The following is a 19,235-nucleotide window of genomic DNA, read 5'->3' on the forward strand; positions in this document are numbered from 1 at the left end:
TCCACTACAGTTTATCTGGAAATAAATGCTGATGTTCCATGATCTTAGAATCATTGTTCTGCAGTGAGTTTAAAATTGAGTTTAAACTTTACTTTAAACAGCAGCAGTAACTTTTTGCAAGGGAGTTCTTGAGTGTTGCCACATCTTCACCTCTTTAATTTGACTCTCTTTTTCCCTGCTACATGGGACTGTAATAAACTATATATAATTGAGATTTTTCAAGTGAGATATAGAAACTGTAGCAGTTTTTCTATGCTGAAACAAGTTCTAGAACAAGAGGACTGTTCTTGTTCAACTAATTTGGTTTAATTTCTTCAGGCACAGAGATGGAGAGAGGTGAAAAGCTGTATACCAAGCCAGGAAGGAATCTTTGTTTGAGATTCGTTGATGAGTCTTTCATTTGTTCATGCATTCTGTTTGCTCTGCAAACTCATCCTTTTTAGATGTTCCCAGTCTTCAATCCAATATGCTTACAAAAATTCAGTCCTCAGGAGTTCAGGCCTCTGCTCCTGTTGAGTATGCTGTAACTAAAAGTCAGTATACCACCAGTGGGTGAGAGCAATCATTCATCTGAATAATAAGTGGTAAATTGGCTGATTTTATTTTTTTAATGTCTCACTTTTAATACTGTCTCATATTTAATGTATTGAACAATAATTCTTTGGAGAGTCAGCCCATTCCCATTCTTTTCAGTTGTTCATTTTGTGAATTTTATGCTGCCAGCAGCATTTTTAGAGGGCTTTTTTGATATTTTACTTACAACTACATATTATGCATTAGGCATATGCATGTAAACTTACATGCAGCATCCTAAGGGGAAGAAACTCCTTGTAACTGTAATATGACTTAGTCATGAAAATAAGCTGACATCATTCACAACAGGCCAGAATTTACAAGGGTACCAAATGACAATGTAAAGCATTACAAAAACACAAGCCTGTTTTCCTCAGGCAGCTTGAAAGGTTGAATGTAAATATAACATCTTAAAAGCTAAGAACTGTCACCTCCTTTGGAGAGGTAGTTGCTGTAACTTAATGCTACAAATGATTTTTTACAGTGAAGGCCACGTTAGTGGGTTTGTTCCATAAGCATAGAAAAGGAAATTAGGTTTTGGTGACACTTCAGGTATCTAGATAGTTACAAAATTGTAGGATAGTGCTGTGGTTCTCCTTCATCTCTCAAACCCTCGAGGTGCAACATAGTTGGCTTTGACACAAAAATTCCCCAAATCTATGTGGGGAGAGGGGGTGGTTTACAATGTAACTTCCAGAATTGTAGCATGCCTTCTTTATTAGACAAGGATGACTTAGGAAAAGGGAGGAAAAGAAGGAATGTTGGTTACTGTGTAGTTTAAGGAAGAAGAAAGGAGCGATTCATGAACAGGTGAAATAGCCATGTTGACAGCAGAGAGGTGCTTACAGCTCTGTGCATTGCAGGGAAGAAGGAAATTAATTGTTGTCTCTTTGCAGTAGAACTGTTAATTGACTTAAACCATTAATTTAAATGAAATATCTTAGGCATTGTGTAAAGTTTTAGGTTGAATGGAAAGCATTTTTAAAGAAAAAAAAACCTTTCTAAAATGCACTACTCCCCTGTTATAAGAACTTCTTTAATTTTCTTCCTGCCTATCTTAATGACTTAATAATGCATGGAAGGCTATAAGGGATATAAAGAATATAACCTGTGAATAATTCTTGGCTTGATATTGCTCTTGAGAAGTAGAGGTTATACACAGTCAAATGCAGCAAGATCTTTAAACAAGATTCTATCTCCAGTCTTCTCTGAAGAGTGAGGTGAGCTAAAAATACTCTATTTTGTATATTATATGCTGTGATGTGAAAAACAGCATTTCCTAGAAACAGTCATGCCATGCAGAGTCTACATAGCAAAGTGCAAGTTTCTGATTTACCTGTGAAGTAATATTCTTTCAATATAATGATGGCTAAAAAATTTTACTGTTAGGAATATGTTTCAGATATGAAAACAAATTTTCTGATTAATGCATTTGCTTCTAAATGTACCCTGTAGCCCTGTGCATCCCTCTGTCACAGAGGAGTGCACTAAATTGTTCCCCATTTTATGCACAATTGACTGAGTGCAGTCACTGTGACATCCTGAGGTTTAAGACAAGAGTAGGTTTTTCAATCATTTAATTTCTGAATGCTTTCTGTCTGGTAGTGAGCAGCTCACTGGTAAATATACAGGTTGTTTATTTTGAGGGCAACATAATTTTTCTGAAAGATTAGTCACTGATTGAACAGAGTCACGCTTAAAACTATTTCACTTTTAGTCTGGAACTTTCTGTATCTCTTTATTATGTCAGTGTTATAGCCCTTTGTTGTCTTATTTTCTTGTTGTGGGGTTATCTCCTGCTACTCATCTCAACTTGATTTTCTTTTGATAAGCTAAGTTACCTCAAAAATCCTTTTGGAAAGCATTCAAATTCTTTAGTTTTTCCAAATAATTCTGGTCCAGACAGCTGCCATGCAGTGCTATCCTTCTTATAACTACATAACTTCTTTTATTTTCTCAGACTGTAATGCCCTGGGAGCTGAGGGGGAGGGGGGAAAGAAAAAGAGTTGTTACCATTGATGGTAGTGATTTCTGTTTATTTTATTGGAGTCCCATGTCCTGCATTTCTGGAGGGATTTTTGGTTTGATTTGGGATTTTTTTTTCAAGTGAAACTCTGTGGAAAAGCATCATCTTTTTTTCTTTTTAGTTGGTTGTGGTTTTTTTTTCCTCCTTCCCCTCCCCTCCTCTTCTGGGACCAATTAACCCATCAAGGAAGATTGGTTTTTCCTTACCACTTCAGCCCCTGCCATGCAGCTGGTTTGCTTTTGTTGGCACTTGCCAGTGGTCTGAAGCTCATCAGCAAAATATGGAGCAGTATCAAGCTACCAGTTCTGGCAGAATACTTTTAAAAACAGAATTCTGTTTCATCATTTCCACTTCACTGCTTTAGATGCTGAAATTACTTGAAGTCGTGACAGCCCAGCCTGGCCTTGTTGCAGTGTTTGTGTTCTTTCTAATTGGAGCACATCAGGTGATGTACCTGACAGAAGTCTGTTACATGTCCTGGTGCTTTGTTTATTCATTTAGCTCATCAAAGGACTCTTGAATGATGCTGATTAATTCCCTTTCTCTTAATTGCCAAAATCTCCCTTCCCGGAGTTAGATACCAAGCTAACCAGCTGTAATCATGCAGTGCTTTCATTTTAGAAAATCACCTTATCACTCTTACTTATCTGTCTTTGTTAACATGAGTGGTTCAGGAGTATTTTGAGATGGTTAGCAGAGCAATTTTCCAGTTCTAGTTCATGTTCACTTAACTCCTTAGTGAGTTTTTCCTGCAGTATGGAGAGAAGGTTATTCACTATCTTTTTTTTGCAATGAAACAGCATTAATGCCGCTGTTCCACATTCTACTTAACAAAAAGAAAGAATAAAAAATAAGCATGACTGTAACTATTGTTGTCTGACATGTATTTTTCTCTAATGGTATTTGTCCTTCATAGTGCAAGCTTATAATCCACTTTATTGTGTTTATGCTGATGAACTAGAAGAAAAGCTTGATTTTTCAAAGAAAAAAAAAGAGAAAACTTGATGTTCCAGTAAATAGAATAAATATTTTATTTTACAAAGTGTGTGTTTTGATTAAACAGAATGTCTCACAATAACATTTGCAGAATTACTCTCTTCAACTATAATCACACTTAAGGTACTGCTATAAGATTTTTTGCTTTGTTCTTACAATAATTCTACATCCAAATATCGCTCTTTAAAATGTATTTTTATTGGAGAATATGTAACTGGGTAGTCTTAAGATGAGTCACCTTTTGCTTCTATAGCTGTCATGGAAACTGGCAAGATGGAAACATTGCCAAAAAATTGAGACGTGTTTGCAGTGTTTTAAAATTCATATACATCATTTTTACCTGTAACATGGTTTTTCTTAATAAGACCTTAGCATTAATGTAGATAGGACAGGCTTTGCAAAAGCCAAGCTCTAGTGCACCTTGCTGATGGGTAAATTGAGCAGACCCACAGAATTCACATGCGTGTGTACATTTTCCCCATTTTCCCTAATGCATCCTGAGTTGGTTTAGTGGCTGTTGTGTATTCACAGTGGTTCTTGCCTGCAGCCACACTCCTCTTGCAGCAGTGTTTTGGGAGAGTTGATGCACAATTCCAAAACCTTAAGTTACATTTTTGCAATTATCTGGGGAGAGGGCACGTTCCAGTGCTAACAAATAGGCCTAAATGCTGTGGCATTATTCTGTCCTGAAACAGAGTTCAAATTCAGGCTGGCTTGGTCCTACAGTCCTCTATTAGCAAATACAGTTCTAGTGCCTCAGTGGATTTGGTGCTGATTTTCTCTCCCAGGAGGCTTTCCGTGCCTCCTTTTGAAGAAAAATGAAAGTAATCTAACCAGTTAATTCAGCATAAACTTCATTAGATATGCTGAACTGTAGTGAAACCATCTAATTCTTAGTTCTTTGTTTAAATGTCTGTTACTTGGGTATAAAATGGCAAGCTTGACATGGCATGGGACCACTATAGGAATACACCTGGAGATTTCTTCTCCATCAACTGATTTTATACTCTCATCTTGGCAATTCAGCAGTCAATTTGCTTTGGGTTTTTTTTCTTCTATTTTTAACTCAATTTTAAATAAGATTTTATTAAATCCAGCAAATTACTTGTAAAAATGGACTGGGTTTTTTTTTTTGTTGTTTTTAATGAAACTTTCAGAAGCATAGGCAATACTTTGAGTCATTGCAAATGTAAATTTTAAAATAGAAAACTCCTCAAAAGATTTAAAAGAAAAACAAGAAAAAAACCACAATTACAGGCTTTGAAGCTTTACAGTCAATCTCTTTAGACATGTGAAGAGATTTGAACACAAATGACTTTTCTGAAAATGCAAAAAAAAATCAAAACAACAAGCCTCTCCTGCTATATTTAAATTTTTCAAACTCAAATGAGTTTGAAAAAGTGAGTATGTATACTTTACAATAGCTCAGTTTTTACAGGTATCACCATGTTTTTAGTGATAGAAATTTATGTGAAGTCACATAGATTAATCTGAAGAAAAATGCTGTTTAATTATTTTCCTGTATTCAGAAAAGCTTTTGAGACATTAGGAAGAAATCATAGGGATGTGAAGTAGAGTTATGATGAGGGTGGGAACACACTGAAAAACATATATCTCCATTTGAAAGTAAATAAACTGTGCCTACCCTTCTATAACAAAAACTACCAAAACATGCTATCCTCTTTCCAAACAATATGTGCTGCTGGATATTTGGGGGTTTTTAATGTGTTTTCTTGATGGTTCCCCCCCCCCCCCTTTTTTTTTTGTAACTTGGATGGCTAACAATTTTAAGAATTGCAGTTTAAACTTCAGCATCTTTAATTTATGGTTTGCTTCTTTCATTGAAATGATGATGTAGAATTCCTGGTTATTGCTGTCTGCTGAGTGAAGGGCTGGTGTTCTCAGTTCATTGGAACTGACACCTGCTGGTTTGAAGAGTGTAAAGTGCTTTCTGGTCATCTTTCATCTGTCCAAGCTTAAAGTAGTCATTACTGTACAACATATGAGAGTATATAACCACACTTCATGCCTTTTAAAAATGTTTGTTGATCAGATTTACTTGGGATTCTATTTTGATGGATCCATTTAAAATACTGCACTAATTAAGTGTAACTATCTTTCCAGTTGTTAAAATGCACTTCTGAAAATGAGAAGCCTTTGAGGATCATTAAGAGAGGAGAAGTTGCAAGTGCTCATTAATGAAGGGCTATTCCTTCTGCCTTGCTCTTACTAAAACCAGACCTTAAGTCAATGATATTCAAATCAATATGCTGACAGCACTTTTCTACCTAGGAAAGAATATCCAGATGGTCTCAAATCTTCAAGATGTGAAAATGCATTTAAAAGACAACTTTGAAAATGTACACTGAGACTGAAAATATAGGGGGAAAGTAGTTGTATGATATTAGTTAGAGCTATAAAGCTATATAGAAATGTATTATGCACTTGTACTAATGGGTTTCATTATGGGTGCCAAAGAGCATTTTCTGTAATGACTAGTTAGGAATAGTAGGAAAATGGAAGGGAAGACTGTGAGGGTCTAGTCTGTCTTAGGAGTCATGTTGGTCTCCAGTAATTCTCTCTAATTCTGAAGAATTGATGCTCTTTTAAAACACATTTGGGGGTTTTACTTGCTCTTTATTTATAACCATACTAATCTGGGACAGCTCATCACTGTACAAGGCTTATATTCATCAGAAAGACTTCTTAAAACACATCTGTATAGGAGCTAATAAAATAACTGGATACTGTCTAAGCTGATTAAATTTTTAATAAAACTTTAGACTTCAGTAGAAACAGAAATGTAAATAAATACAGTAGAGCAGGTTATGATTTTCTCTTAATTATACTGACTTCTTACTAATCCAGATGAACCATTTGCAGTGCTTCATTTTCATCTGGTTTTGATAGTCATACATAAACTTATGCATCTGTGTAATTACTGATGTAGCTTTTTTCCTCGCTAATGAACTACATCATGTGTTTCCTGTGTCATTATCTGAATCAACATCTAAAGTAAGCTGACTTTTACAGTAGCAGTTGGATTCTCATTCAGGATAAATGGAAACAATTCAATTACAGTAGCAGTGATATTTTAAAGGACTTGTAACACTTTTGTTAAGATTCTCAAGAAACTGCTTTGGAAAAGTAAGTGTAGATACAGCAAAGCTGATGGACTTTACTCGGCTTTTAATTACTTTTATTTTATTCATGTTTACCTATGTAGAGATTCAGGTCTTTCCCCCCAACTCTGTTCATTTATTTTCCTCTTTTCTGTCCTTCCTCTATTCCTTAAGTGAAAAATATATGTTTTATATATATAAATAAAACCTCTCCAGTAAGTTTTAATCAGTTTTTCTTCTCTGCACAGTCCGTTCAGTCTGGGTATGTTCAGTACTAAAGCCTTGCTGCTTTGGTGAAACTTGCTGAGCTCTTCAAATCAATGTCCTTCATGATGGAGAAGAACTGAAGAAGCTGCTCATTAAAAGGAGGAACCTTCAAAACAAGATGTATTAATTCCTTAACACCAAGAGAAGACTTCTTAACAGGCAGAAATTTATTGTTAATGACTACTGCAGATGCACTGAAGTTGAATTTATGGAAATTACTACCCCATGTTATATACAAATTTAAATTTTTTATGTTGAGACAGCTTGAATATATTTCTAATGAGTCTCATTAAGACATTTATTAACTTGTGTACAGTGTTAAAATATGTATTAAGAGAATATTTTGGTAAGCTATATATAAAAATTATGTAAAAACTAGAATATATTTTAATTTAGGGTCTACTTTGCTACAAAAATGTGTATTTTAAAGAATTTGTACATGTTTATCAAAGATATAATTTTTTTCTATGAACGAGAGATTTTTCTTGTTTTATGGGTCCATCATTATTTCTTAGAGCCTAATGTAATTTACTTTTTTACTAATTGGTCTTCTGGTAATTTGATGGAAGTCTAACTAGTGAGAGATTTGTTATTACAATATCAAGTAAAAGCACTTGATAATAATGTGCTTTCCACTTCTGGCTGCTAACGTTTCTTAAGGAAACACAATGAAAGAAAAATAAAGGGAAAATATTTGTTGATATGTGATGTAATTACACCTTCTACTGCAACACAGAAGTAATTTATGTGATGACTCAATTGTACAATTAATGCTCTTTCAATTTCTTCAAGGATTTATGTTTTGTTTTCAATGTGGAGTGTTAACTTTTGCTATGCAATATATGCTGCAAAAATGAAAGCAGATCAAACTGAAGTTGGTAAAAATATACAATGAATTAGGTAGCACTGCATACTTTCATGCTTTTAACCTGCATTTGGCAGTATGTGTACAATTTCCTTAGCAGCACACAGTATATGTTGGTCATATATTCAATTTTTATCTAGCAATGGGATGCTTTGTAAACCTGTACATCTGTTGTTAAGCATATGGCTGAGGTAGCCTCCTTTCATGGAAGGTTTTTGTCATAGTAGAGATGTTCTTTACTTTGTGGAACATACAGGTCAGTCAGATGTGATTAGGAATGAGGCTTAGGATGAAATGGTGTTACAGGGAGGTACTAAAGATCATGTGTAAAATTTTCAGAACTCACAAGTGCATGGTAAGGAAAAGAATATAAGCAACTGGAATTTATTTGCCCCTCATGTATGAGACAAAAACAAAACAGATTTGTTACCTGTTTGTTTTTCCAATAGCAGCAGAAACTTAAAAAACTTAGTTGAGTTGTCAGTCTTTGTTCCTGCAGACATGTGAATACCCTGCATTTGCTTTACAACTGAAGTTAAGTGCTACATCAGTTTTTAAAAGATGAGATCACAAATTGCTATGGAGAGTTGTACTGAAAGTGTTCAAAAGCAATACCAAGAGCAGCTATATAAATCAAAATCACTGATGAATAAAATTAACATGCAATACTGTACATTTTTGCAACTGTGTGTATGTAACATATACACACAAAGTAGCATATGTGTGTGTATATATATACAATATATTGTATATGAATTATAGATTAATAAGGTAATTCTACCTCTCATAAAGAATTTTCTCATTTACTTTGTTATAAATAGTTTTCCTTAATAAAATACTGGTTAATTTTGAAATGTAGATATATATATATATATATACAGCTAATTGATAATAAAATGCCTGTATAAGCCAGCTTCATTGTTTCTTGGTTTTTTCCTAGATCTTTTGATGATTTGATCTCTAATTGAAGATAACTTTTCAAAATCACCTTCTTTCCTGTAAACCATGTAATGTACTTAAAGTAGGATAACATTGCAAAAGGCCATTAGCAAGACAGATACCTCTTTTAACAATTTCTCTAAACTTTCTTGGTTATGTTTATGCTTTGTATAATGCCAGGTATTTAATCAACGTGTTGATATCATGATGATGGCATTATATTTCAAAATACAGTGATTTCAAAGCTGTGTCTGAACTGAGGAGTCCTTTCTGGCTGAGGCCCCTCTTTACACGTGTAATATATCTTGACTTTTTTGCATATGCGACAGGTCTCCTAGTCCCACCAACAGCAGGTTCTTTGTCCATAAGAATCTACACAATTTAGCTTTCTTTAGCCTTTTGGCCTTCCTTCCATTTCAAACTAATCACAAATAGTTCTAACATTTGTTTAACCCTGTTCCTGATTTTCAGCAAGTTTGTTGCATTGCATGATTATTTATTATTTATTAGCCTGTCAGCCTCTCTTGCAATAGATGTGGACAGTGTGTAACTGTTACACAGCCACTCTAAAGGAATGGGAAAGCTGGGAATAGAGTGGCTGCTTTCCAAGTTGCCCAAATTTTGGTGACAGTCTGATCTAAAAAAAACAACAAAAGGCTTCTGCAACTGCATATGGATGAATAATGGATGGTGATTTGGATGTGCAAAGTAAATAATATACAGGAAGAACAGCTAATTAAAAGGTTTCTAGTACATAGGAATCAACCTCTCCTTTGGCCTTTTTCTAGACTTTTATTGATTTATTAGATGAAATACATAAATACCAGCTTATGTACAACATTTTTTTATTCATAAATAAGTCAGTATTCTGCAACAATCAACTTCTTAACAACAACAAAAAATTTGGAACAGTAAAAGGTCAGGAAGGCCTTTTAGAACCTTGTAGCTTTTAAGAAATAGCCTGAAATTTATTTTATATCCTATGTTCACTTGTTCTTGAACTTTACCATTTCTGTTCCTTCAAATATGACTATATCTTGTTCCGGGAGAACAAGTTGTAGTGCACAAGATCTCTCAAAACCTGAATGGATGGATCAAATAAATCTGAAGGTCTCTACAGGGCATAATATTCTGTGGCTAACATCTTATGAAACAGTTAATCATCATAATCTCTTTTTAAAGTATGCTTTATGAAGCTTTTCAGTTAGGGAGGTATTTCTTGTTACAAATTCAGAGACTATTTTTCAATTACAGTACTGCAGAAAGAGGAGGATTTTAGTTTCTATAATAACTGTTCTTTACTGACAACTAAACAATGAAAGGCCTCAAAAGGTTTGACACTTGATTAGATCTACACTGTAAAGTGCAGCAGGCAAAAAATATGGTAATTAAGGGCCTGATCAAGTAAATCACTGAGGCATGTCTTTAACCTTAAGCACATGAGCCATCTAATTAATTAAAAGTGAACATAGATATTCATGTTTGTAACGAATCCACCTTTGGATCAATATTTCTGTCAATTGTTAACATGAGCCTTTTTTATCAAATAAAAGATATGCTGTATTGCAACATCCATTAACCCACACAATTTAACTTTTTTAACTTGAAAAAATGTATATTGCAACTATAACTACCTCCTATTACATTCTTTTGGTATTGCTATTAGCACGAGGAGTTAAACAATATCTAAAAATGCCTTATGAAGGTCTCTGGTACAGATAATACCTTACAAGCTGTGATTGCTTGCTTTTCTAGCCTACACCTAACCTACCTGCAAAAGCAGTTTTTTCTTAAGCTCATCACAAAATTAACCAGCATTCTGTATCTGGAAAGCTTTCCAAAGTAAATGGAAGTTCTCTTACTGAATTTCTTATCAAGTTTTGTCCAGGTTAAGGACAGTTACTATTCTGTCCCTGTTTGAGTACAGCAGGGTAGAGTTCCTGGGAGAATCCCATGACTAATTATTCTGCATCTGGGAATGGACTGTTAATGCCTACTCTTCAATCAGTTTTTTGTCCACCTCAGGAGCTGTTATGCACCTCTCCAGGAACTAATTTTGGAGCGAGCCTGTTTCAAATACTACACAGATCCTGTGTTATCTGTGTGCTCACCAACACCAGTGTTCACCTCTGGCAGGGTGGCAATGCAGGATTTCCTGTGGGTTGAGACAGGCTGAGGTTTATGAAGAGATGTAAAATGTTCAAATTGAGAACCAACTTCCTCAAATAAGTACTGTCTTACAAGGATTGGTCTATTTATTGTGTTTGAAAGATTTCATTTGGAAAGCATATTGTTATTATAGACCAGCTCTAAAATTAACTAAAATTGCAGAAGCATACTGATCTTACTCTTAACCAAAAAAAGATCAGAAAAAAAAATCTGTTAAGAAGTGAGTATCGAGCAGAAAAATGTCTACAGTTTATGGACAGTATTTCAGACAGAAGTGACTGATACTGGTTTAAAACCTTGCTTCAAATGAAAGTTGTGTAAATGGGTTAGACCCAGAAGACTGGTAAGGCAGAGAGAAAAGAGTCAGACTGTGTAGTTGGAGTATTTCTGGAGCATGATAGGGTTTGGCTTTTTTTTTTTTTTTCTTCTTGATTTAACAAGTTGAAAATCTGCTGAATAATTCATGAAGAGTGGAAGGGCTGAATCTTCCTGGAATGATATACAGTGTACGTACTGTGGCACAGGAGAAACTGCAAAGCTTTGTATCAGTTGCTGCCGTTTCTGCTGCCGATTGCAAGGTGCTGCTGCTTTTGCTGTTTTCACAGCTACAGAAACCTCAGCCGTGCTCTGGTCTGCCAACAGCCATTTGCCTCCCTATGGACCCACCTTCACCAGCTACAATCTGTGGACTCTCTTGCTGCCTACCTGCCTTGGACACTGCTAGTTTTTGGATCCTTACTGCAAACAGCATTTTCTGGACCTTACAGCTTGTATGACTGAAACCTGCCTTAGAGTCCTTCAGCTGCACAGCCTCCTGTGCGCTTGGTGAGGACTCCTGCAGCAGAACTTCTGACCCAGACAAGGATGGGATTTACAGGGCGAAGTCAAAACTGAGCTGCATTCAGCGAGATGCCCAACGCCTCTTCCTGGAGTGCTAGCTCGCCTCTGCTGCTGCTCTGGGAGGACTCCTCCGGGACCCGCATCTTTCTATCGCTGCTCTACGCAGTCTTAGCTATCTCAGGGACTTTATCCAATGTGATGGTCATCTATTTAGTCTTCTCCTTCAAGAAGCTGCAGACAACCAGCAATGCCTTCATCGTGAACGGCTGTGCGGCAGACCTGAGCGTGTGTGCCCTGTGGATGCCCCAGGAGGCTGTGCTGGGGCTGCTGCCCCCCAATTCCTCCTCCCTTCGCTCGGCGGAGTACCGGCTGCTCCGAGGGGGGCTCCTGGGCCTCGGCCTCACCGTCTCCCTGGCCTCGCACCTGCTGGTGGCTTTCAACAGGTACGTGCTCATCACCAAGCTGCCCAGCGTGTACCAGGCCCTCTACCAGCGGAGACACACGGGCTGCATGATCGGGCTCTCCTGGGCCCTCGCCCTGCTCCCGGTCCCGCTGCTGCCCGGGCTCTGGACCCTGGGCTCAGCCCAGTCGGACGGCAGCTCTCGCTACACCGCCCTGCTCCTCGCCCTGGCCGTGCTGGGCCAGACCGCGCTGCTGCTCCACTGCTACCTCGGCATCGTGCGGCGGGTGCGGGGCAGCGCCAAGCGGGTCAGCGTCCTCAACTTCCACCTGCTGCACCAGCTGCCCTTCCCCGCCGCGCCGCCGCCGCCTCGCCGCGCCCAGCGCCGCCTCAGCAGCGTCTCCGTCCTGCTGCTCTGCTGCGTGTTCCTGCTGGGCACCCAGCCCCTGGTCTGGGTGAGCCTCCTGGGCTTCTTCCTGCGCCCGGCGCCGCCGGCGCTGCAGGCCGCCAGCTGGCTGCTGCTCTGCTCGCTCTCGGCCCTCAACCCGCTGCTCTACACGTGGCGCAGCGAGGAGTTCCGCCGGGCGGCCCGCTCCGTCCTGCCCCGCGGCGAGGGCCCGGCCGCCGCCCCGCGCCCCTCGGCCGCCGCCGCGGGCCCCGCCGGTGCCCCGCCCTGCCCGCAGCTGCCGCGGCGCCGGGGCACGGGGAGCAGCGCCAGCGCCGCGGCCGCGCCGCGCTGAGGGCCCGGGGCAGCGCCGGACCCCGGGGCTGCGCGCGCGCGGGAACGGGCGCGGCCCCTCAGGCCGCTCCGCCACCCCCGCCGGCGGCCACCGCCCGTCGGGCAGCAGAGCCGCCCCGGCCCCCGGTAGCGCTTCTTCCCCTCCTGTTGCTCCTTTGTGACCCCGCGCCCTTCTTGCCCGCTCCCCTTTCCACCGCACGGCCAGGCAGCGCCGGGTGCCTTCCCGAGGCACCGGGACGGACACTGGGGCGGGATCTCCCGGCCGCCCCCTCAGCCCCGCTCCCGGCACGGAGCTGTCCGCCCCCAGGAGCCGGCCAGGACTCCAGCCAAAGCACTGGATTTAGGAATCTGGGATAACCGGTAAATATGGCAACGCACGTAATTGTTGTTATGCTCTAAAGATTTCACTATGAGACAGGCACCTAGACAGCTCTTTCTGAGACATATGCAAGTTTGTTTTTATAAAATCGATGTAATTCTTTCAGCATTTAAAGTAGTTCTTTGAAGTGAGCTCCCTGAACACAAGGTTCGTTTGTGAAGGACTGGCAGGTGTCTCATTACACACACAGGCACACAGACACCGGGAGCTGCTTCCTTTCCCCAGCATACCTGATCTCTGTGCTCCATGCAAGACCCTCCTTCAGCTTTCTCTGGCAAACTTCAGGATGATGCTGTCTGTGGAAACTGTTAAAAACAAAAACATACACACCTTTGTGGTGATTTGGTTTGGATATTTTGTTTTGAAAGCTTTTTAAGGCCTGTTTTAACAAAGGTCTCTGCCCACGGGCACTCGATAAATTACAATGCAATATGAAGGCTGGTGTTGCCCATCTAACCTTGTCACCTGTTCAGTTACCAGTTTGTTGTATTTCTCTTAAATATATTATTGCAGAAGTATGATTTCACAGCCTCTGCCAGATACAAAATAACAGATTCTGTGTGGCATTTGGAAAGGAGACAGCTCCTCACGCCGAAACTGTGGTGGTGAGTGCTGCAAGCCCATTCCTCCCAGGAATGCTCTTAAAATCTTTCTATTTCCTTCTGTGTTGCTTGACTTCCTCCTTCCTCTTTTCCAACGCAGTTGCTGCTGTTCTCATGGTGATGATACTTAGTGCTGTTTTTGCCTTCTGGCACAAACGTCTGCAAGAGGGTAGTTGTGTTCTGAATCCGTGGGCATCCACAAGCAGTATCACCTAAGCTGTGCTGTCTCGAGAAGAATGGACCCGTGAGAACGTAGGAAACTTTGTCACAACAAGAGTTTGTTGCATTGGGTGACACAAACTTAGAGCTCTCATGAGGGTAGTTTAATGATGGGATAATAACAAGGAAAAGACACACATGATAGGTAATAATATAAAAGGCCCTTTGGCCGTATTTTATAATGCCCCACACACTTTGCTTGCTTTACCTGCTGAGTTTGAGTATTCACAGAAAATGCTTTAAGAGAAGGGAATAATTTAATTTTTTCCCCAAGACTAAGACCTGTTAGGTATCTGTGATACAATGATGTATCTAAAAGTCCCATACCAATATTTTGTTTCCTGGCATAAAAAAAATCTCCATAATCACAGAAGAGATACTTGTTAAGATCAGGATTTGAAAAACACAAAGAATGAAGACCTCAAAGGATTCTTTTTTTTTTAATTGACATCCAGAAAATGTATGAACATCTCGAAAACTGCTTTAGCCACTTTCAAGTACTTATGGGAAAGTAAAATAAGTTTCCTTGAGTCTGAGTTTTACAGAAAGCTTCTTCTTTCATATTGGAGACAGTGTTCCTCTGAGTGATGGCACCAGAAAGATGCAGAGGGCCAGCAAGGAAATACTGAACATATAAGATATGCAAGATTGATTTTATTAACACTGTGCACATATCTTGGAGAGTGAAGGAGCCCCTATATCCTTGTTGTAATATTTCATCCTAATCGCAGTGGCTGTGCTTTAGCTGTTTTTGTGGAGCAAATGGAGGAGGGAAACTGCTTTGTCCTCATCTATCCCAATCCTGGAAAATACACTGGTTCACTCCCAAAATAAAGTTCAACCAAGGGCCACCCGAGGGTAAGACCCTGTTCAACTACAAAATAATCCTTGGGCTGGAACTCACAGAAGAATGCATATTGCATCTCCCACCATGGCTAAAGAACCTCAAGACACTTGGTAAAGCTCATTACTGGGCTCATAAGCAAAAAAAAAAAAAAAAAATCAAACTCTAAAATAAAAAATTAGACAATGCCTCTCCCCTGTTTTTGGCTATGGAACATGTTAGTCTGGAATGAAAGCAATAAAATTTTTCCAAATTCAATGTCCAAACCATCAGATAACTGGTACTTCTGGGCTTCTTCCCTTGTGAAATAGCATGCAAGTTAAATCTGAAATGCCTGTATTTTATATAGACCACCTTTAAAATGCAAACATGTATAAAAATGCTATGATGTACAAAACTCTAAACAGCTATCCTTATGCTATGCATCAATTCCAGAAATACCTGGAAATCCCTTGGAAATTTTGATGTAATTACATCTGACTGTAAATATTTGACTGTTTTAATATACTCAGGTGACCTAAATAACATTACGCAGAAAAAAATGAATTTAAAGTAATTAAGAAAGACTATTTGCCTCAAGATCAATTTCTCTGAGAAATTACTGCTCTGAAAAGTCCTGTATGCCTTGTTCTACAGCCATAATCTTTGTATTTCCACCTTGTAAATACTCCATGGTAAATTGCAATGGAATCTCGGCTTGGCTCAAGTTCTCCTGGCTCTGTGGCACTGCTTCTTGGTTAAGGAAATGGATTTCATTCTCAGTTTCTGTCATTCTATGCTTTAATTTACAGATTTATATGTCCTCTGCTAGTTTAATGGTGACTTTTCTTCAACGTGAATTTCTGTCATGCTCAAACAACTAATTTACAGACACAAGGGATATGTTGCCAATTTACAGACACAAGGGATATGTCCTTTAAAATGTCTCAACCAAACACTCTTTCAAGAGGTGTAAATGAAGATGATGGAAAATCCTGTCAGCAATTCAAATGAGGTTTGCTTGAACTGAGTTGCTCCTTTCCTCTGGTGTTGTGCCAAGCAAGTTGTGTGAGCATGGCCTGAAGCTGCCCTTCCTAGACTGGCTGGCATTGACATGTATTAGCTGCCTTCATGTGCTTTAGATGGGAGGTGAGAGCTCATTAAAGCATTGAATTTATGATGCAGGAATGATACAGCAGTGCAGATCAGCCACGATGTACGCATGCAATAGTTGCCTGTTCCTTTGCTATTTTCTCAGGGCTTCTGGAAACAAGAGCAGGTAGGAGTTAGTAATAGCCTGCATGAATTGTGGTCAGTTGCACTGATGTGCTTGAAAAGTGCCATTGGGTGTATTATGGCCCAAATAGATCTGCCACTCAGTTTGTGAATTGCCCATGCAGAAATACATGTGGGACCTGCTTTTTGAAAGTAAAATTGTGATGCCTCAAAATAACGCCCTGAGGCATGGGTTATTTGTGAAAATTGCTTGCAGAGGGTGTTCCTGAAGTTAGAGTTTGGATTTAATCTTTTGAAGTCACCCTTAATTCAAAATAGTTATAAAAAGCCATAGAGCTGCTTTGTGGAATGAGGTACCTACAGCAATATGAGTCTCCACCAAAACTGGGCAATCATTGCCTCCAAAATAGGTGTGTAAAAAGTACAGGCAGTTATGTGAAGCTGGGAAATTATGACAAGGGGAGATGAAGAAGACAGGACAGGGACACTAACAGTTTGATCCTGAGAAACAACACAGAAAAAAATCTGAAAGCCAGAAAAGGCCTGGGATTATGATAAAAGCAACCATCTCAGATTCTTTGATTCTTTGTATGTGAGGAAATACATTTCTATGCTTTTCTTAATAAATAAAAACATGCACTTGTATTTTCAATTTCTTCCTTTAACAAAGCATTCCATACACCAGCAAATTTTCTTTAAACTCTGAAATCAAAAAAGGTATGAGTTACATCAGCAGTCTTGTGGAGACTGCATTCAACAGCAGTGCTGGACTGACAAGCAGAGATAACATCTTAGCTAACCTCCAGATTCAGTCAGCCATAAGCACATTGTGAACCTTTTTTTCCTAACTACCAAGTTGATGCTATTTTTAAAAAAACCCACATACAGATTATTTTCAAATGAAGACATTTAAGTGTAGCATTTCATTAAAGAAAAAAGTGACAACATATACTTTAGCTTTCTATTTAATCTTAAATCACATAACTAGATTATTGCAATATTCTTTAAATTCAGAAGTCCCTTTCTCAAATGGCAGCGAAAATAGCTTTTCTCGTGACTGTTTAACTTCTAAGAAAGCTACTTTTTTTTGCTCTTTTATGTCAATCCTTCCCATGCACTGTCATCATTTTACCAGGGTAATAGTCTATTTTCTTTCCTTCTCTTCCCCTTTCTTCAGTAGCTTCTGTAATTTTCTTCACTAAGGGAAAAGTTCTTGATTCTGCTGATCAGGGCACAACTCCTTGAGCTGGGTAAGTTTTGGGAGACAGTTGTAAACTAAAACTGAAGTGATGGACAAATCCCACATACTTAAATTTCTATTTAGAGTAAGTAGGTATTGAAGTTAGGCTTTTACTGTGCAGAGCAGTGGACAAATTTTTTGTCTATATTTACAGATATTTGCATTTGAGTAAGGTTGTGTAAAAAAAGGATAATATGAAAGAAAAATTTAAAAATAGTTTGAAGGCTGGAGAAAAAATCTTTTTGGCTGAAGAGTTCAATCCTAGTAACTTAAAAGCGACATCATTACAGAATAAGCACATTTATGCAGGTATTCACACCAATCTGTTGATCACCATACATGGTGATCTATTGATCTCTTCTGGTGTGGAAAACATGACCTTAGAGGGAAATAGCTCTGCTTGAAGAGCATGGGCCACCTTGCCTGTTTGTTGTCAAGGAGTTCAATATGAGAAAGGTCCCTGTGCAGTCTGCCCTACACCCAGTCTGCATGGATATTCATGAAAATAAAGAACTGGAAACAATCCCGAGAAGAAAACATTTGTGGCTGCTTTCTAGCCTGAAGCTTTGGGTGTCTGAAGAGGCAAAATAACCACTCCAGGAAGGTTAGCTGTTTGGAGTTCAGGGAAAACTGCAGGATGTCTAACCTGCAACCCCAGACATCAGGCTTGTCATCAGTGTAGAGCCAAGCTTTTGAGTTGTTCAGAAGGAAAGCAAACTGCCAGCTGGAAGGGGAGCTCAAGCCAATCAAGGGAGCTGTGTAGCACCTTAGACTTCACCATGCTGAACTTTTCCTCTTGTAAGACAATGGGTTGAAATAATGAATAATAAAAATGTGCCTCTGCCAAAATTTTTCAGCATCCTTTAAATGTCTCTTTTTTCTGTACTGTGAGATTCACTCCTGCTTCCAAAGTTTTCCTGCTGCTCTAGAATTGAAAGCCAATGAAAAGCATAATTAGTATTAATTATCAGAGAAACACAAAGGAAGGAAAAATAAATCTCACCCTTACTGGACAGAATCAGCTCTGGTGGCTCAAGTGCCAGGGCAGACAAAACAAGAACAGAGCTGCTGTTATTAAAAAGCTTCACTTAAGACCAAAGATGCCTTGGGTTTAGGCTGTCTTCACCTGCTGTGTGGCAGTCTGAGGGCAGAATTAAAAACCCAGCTATGCTTCAGGCAAGAGCTGCATCCCTCCTGATCTGTGCTGAAGCTGATGATGTGATGGAGGTGTAATGTTAGTCACAAAGCAACAAAGTGAGCATTAGCAACAGAGGAAAACTGTGAAAGGGAGAGCTTGAGAGACAAAGATGATGAATTGAAAAATAGTCAGTTTTATAAAACATTGTGCAAACTTTGCTTCATGTGTCTTCCATATCCTCTATGTTTGCTTCTGTCCCCTTTGTCTCCCTTACCTCTGTGCACCACAGTGCTGAGATACCCAGTTTCTTCTCAGCCTGAAACCTCTGACACTGAGTTTGATGTAATTTCATTAAACACTGTTCCTGTGATTCTCTATAAACTTTGCATCTTCCATTCTAAGATTCAGTGAGATGGCTGTAGCAGTGTTGTCGCTGTGGAGACGGGAGCACCAAGGTTTGAACAGAGTTAGTAACCAGAAATATTGTGAAGATATGTGAGTAGTGCTGCTTCATCTATGTTTGAGTATTCCTCCTTTGTCTTCTGTTGCATTTCATACATGGCCATCTACACATACTGGAATAGCTTCATTTCAGGAGTGTCCTTTTCCACAAAAATATCTCTTTCAATTAATCCTGTTTTATAAAGGTAGTGATAAAATCT

At 39.1% G+C, this 19,235-nt stretch overlaps 3 protein-coding genes across 6 annotated transcripts in view; all 3 read left to right on the plus strand.

The window, feature by feature from the left end:
* CDC14A (cell division cycle 14A) overlaps positions 1-8,761 on the plus strand; it is a 49,909-nt gene extending 41,148 nt beyond the window's left edge. For both annotated transcript variants that reach the window (XM_054638846.2, XM_054638847.2), the window contains one exon: positions 6,966-8,761. In XM_054638846.2, coding sequence (XP_054494821.2) covers positions 6,966-6,995 — 30 coding nt within the window. In that variant the 3' untranslated portion in view covers positions 6,996-8,761. The remainder of the gene's footprint in view (positions 1-6,965) is intronic.
* A 2,160-nt stretch (positions 8,762-10,921) lies between these two features.
* On the plus strand, positions 10,922-15,143 carry GPR88 (G protein-coupled receptor 88). Its single transcript, XM_077182166.1, has one exon. The coding sequence runs from the start codon at positions 11,867-11,869 to the stop codon at positions 12,935-12,937; it is 1,071 nt and encodes a 356-aa protein (XP_077038281.1). The 5' UTR covers positions 10,922-11,866; the 3' UTR covers positions 12,938-15,143.
* Positions 13,140-19,235, plus strand: part of VCAM1 (vascular cell adhesion molecule 1) — a 41,039-nt gene continuing 34,943 nt past the window's right edge. Inside the window, exon 1 of one of the 3 annotated variants that reach the window (XM_077182165.1) lies at positions 13,140-13,296. The gene's annotated coding sequence lies outside the window, so the exon portion shown is untranslated. Of the gene's footprint in view, positions 13,297-13,904; positions 16,109-19,235 lie in introns of those variants that run through there. The other 2 variants (XM_077182160.1, XM_077182164.1) reach the window with 2 other exon arrangements.

The sequence above is a fragment of the Agelaius phoeniceus genome, chromosome 8 (assembly GCF_051311805.1).
Source record: "Agelaius phoeniceus isolate bAgePho1 chromosome 8, bAgePho1.hap1, whole genome shotgun sequence".
Lineage (NCBI taxonomy): Eukaryota > Metazoa > Chordata > Aves > Passeriformes > Icteridae > Agelaius > Agelaius phoeniceus.

Excerpts from the sequence above, each read along its gene's own strand:
- GPR88 (XM_077182166.1), top strand. The coding sequence starts at position 11,867 with ATGCCCAACGCCTCTTCCTGGAGTGCTAGCTCGCCTCTGCTGCTGCTC.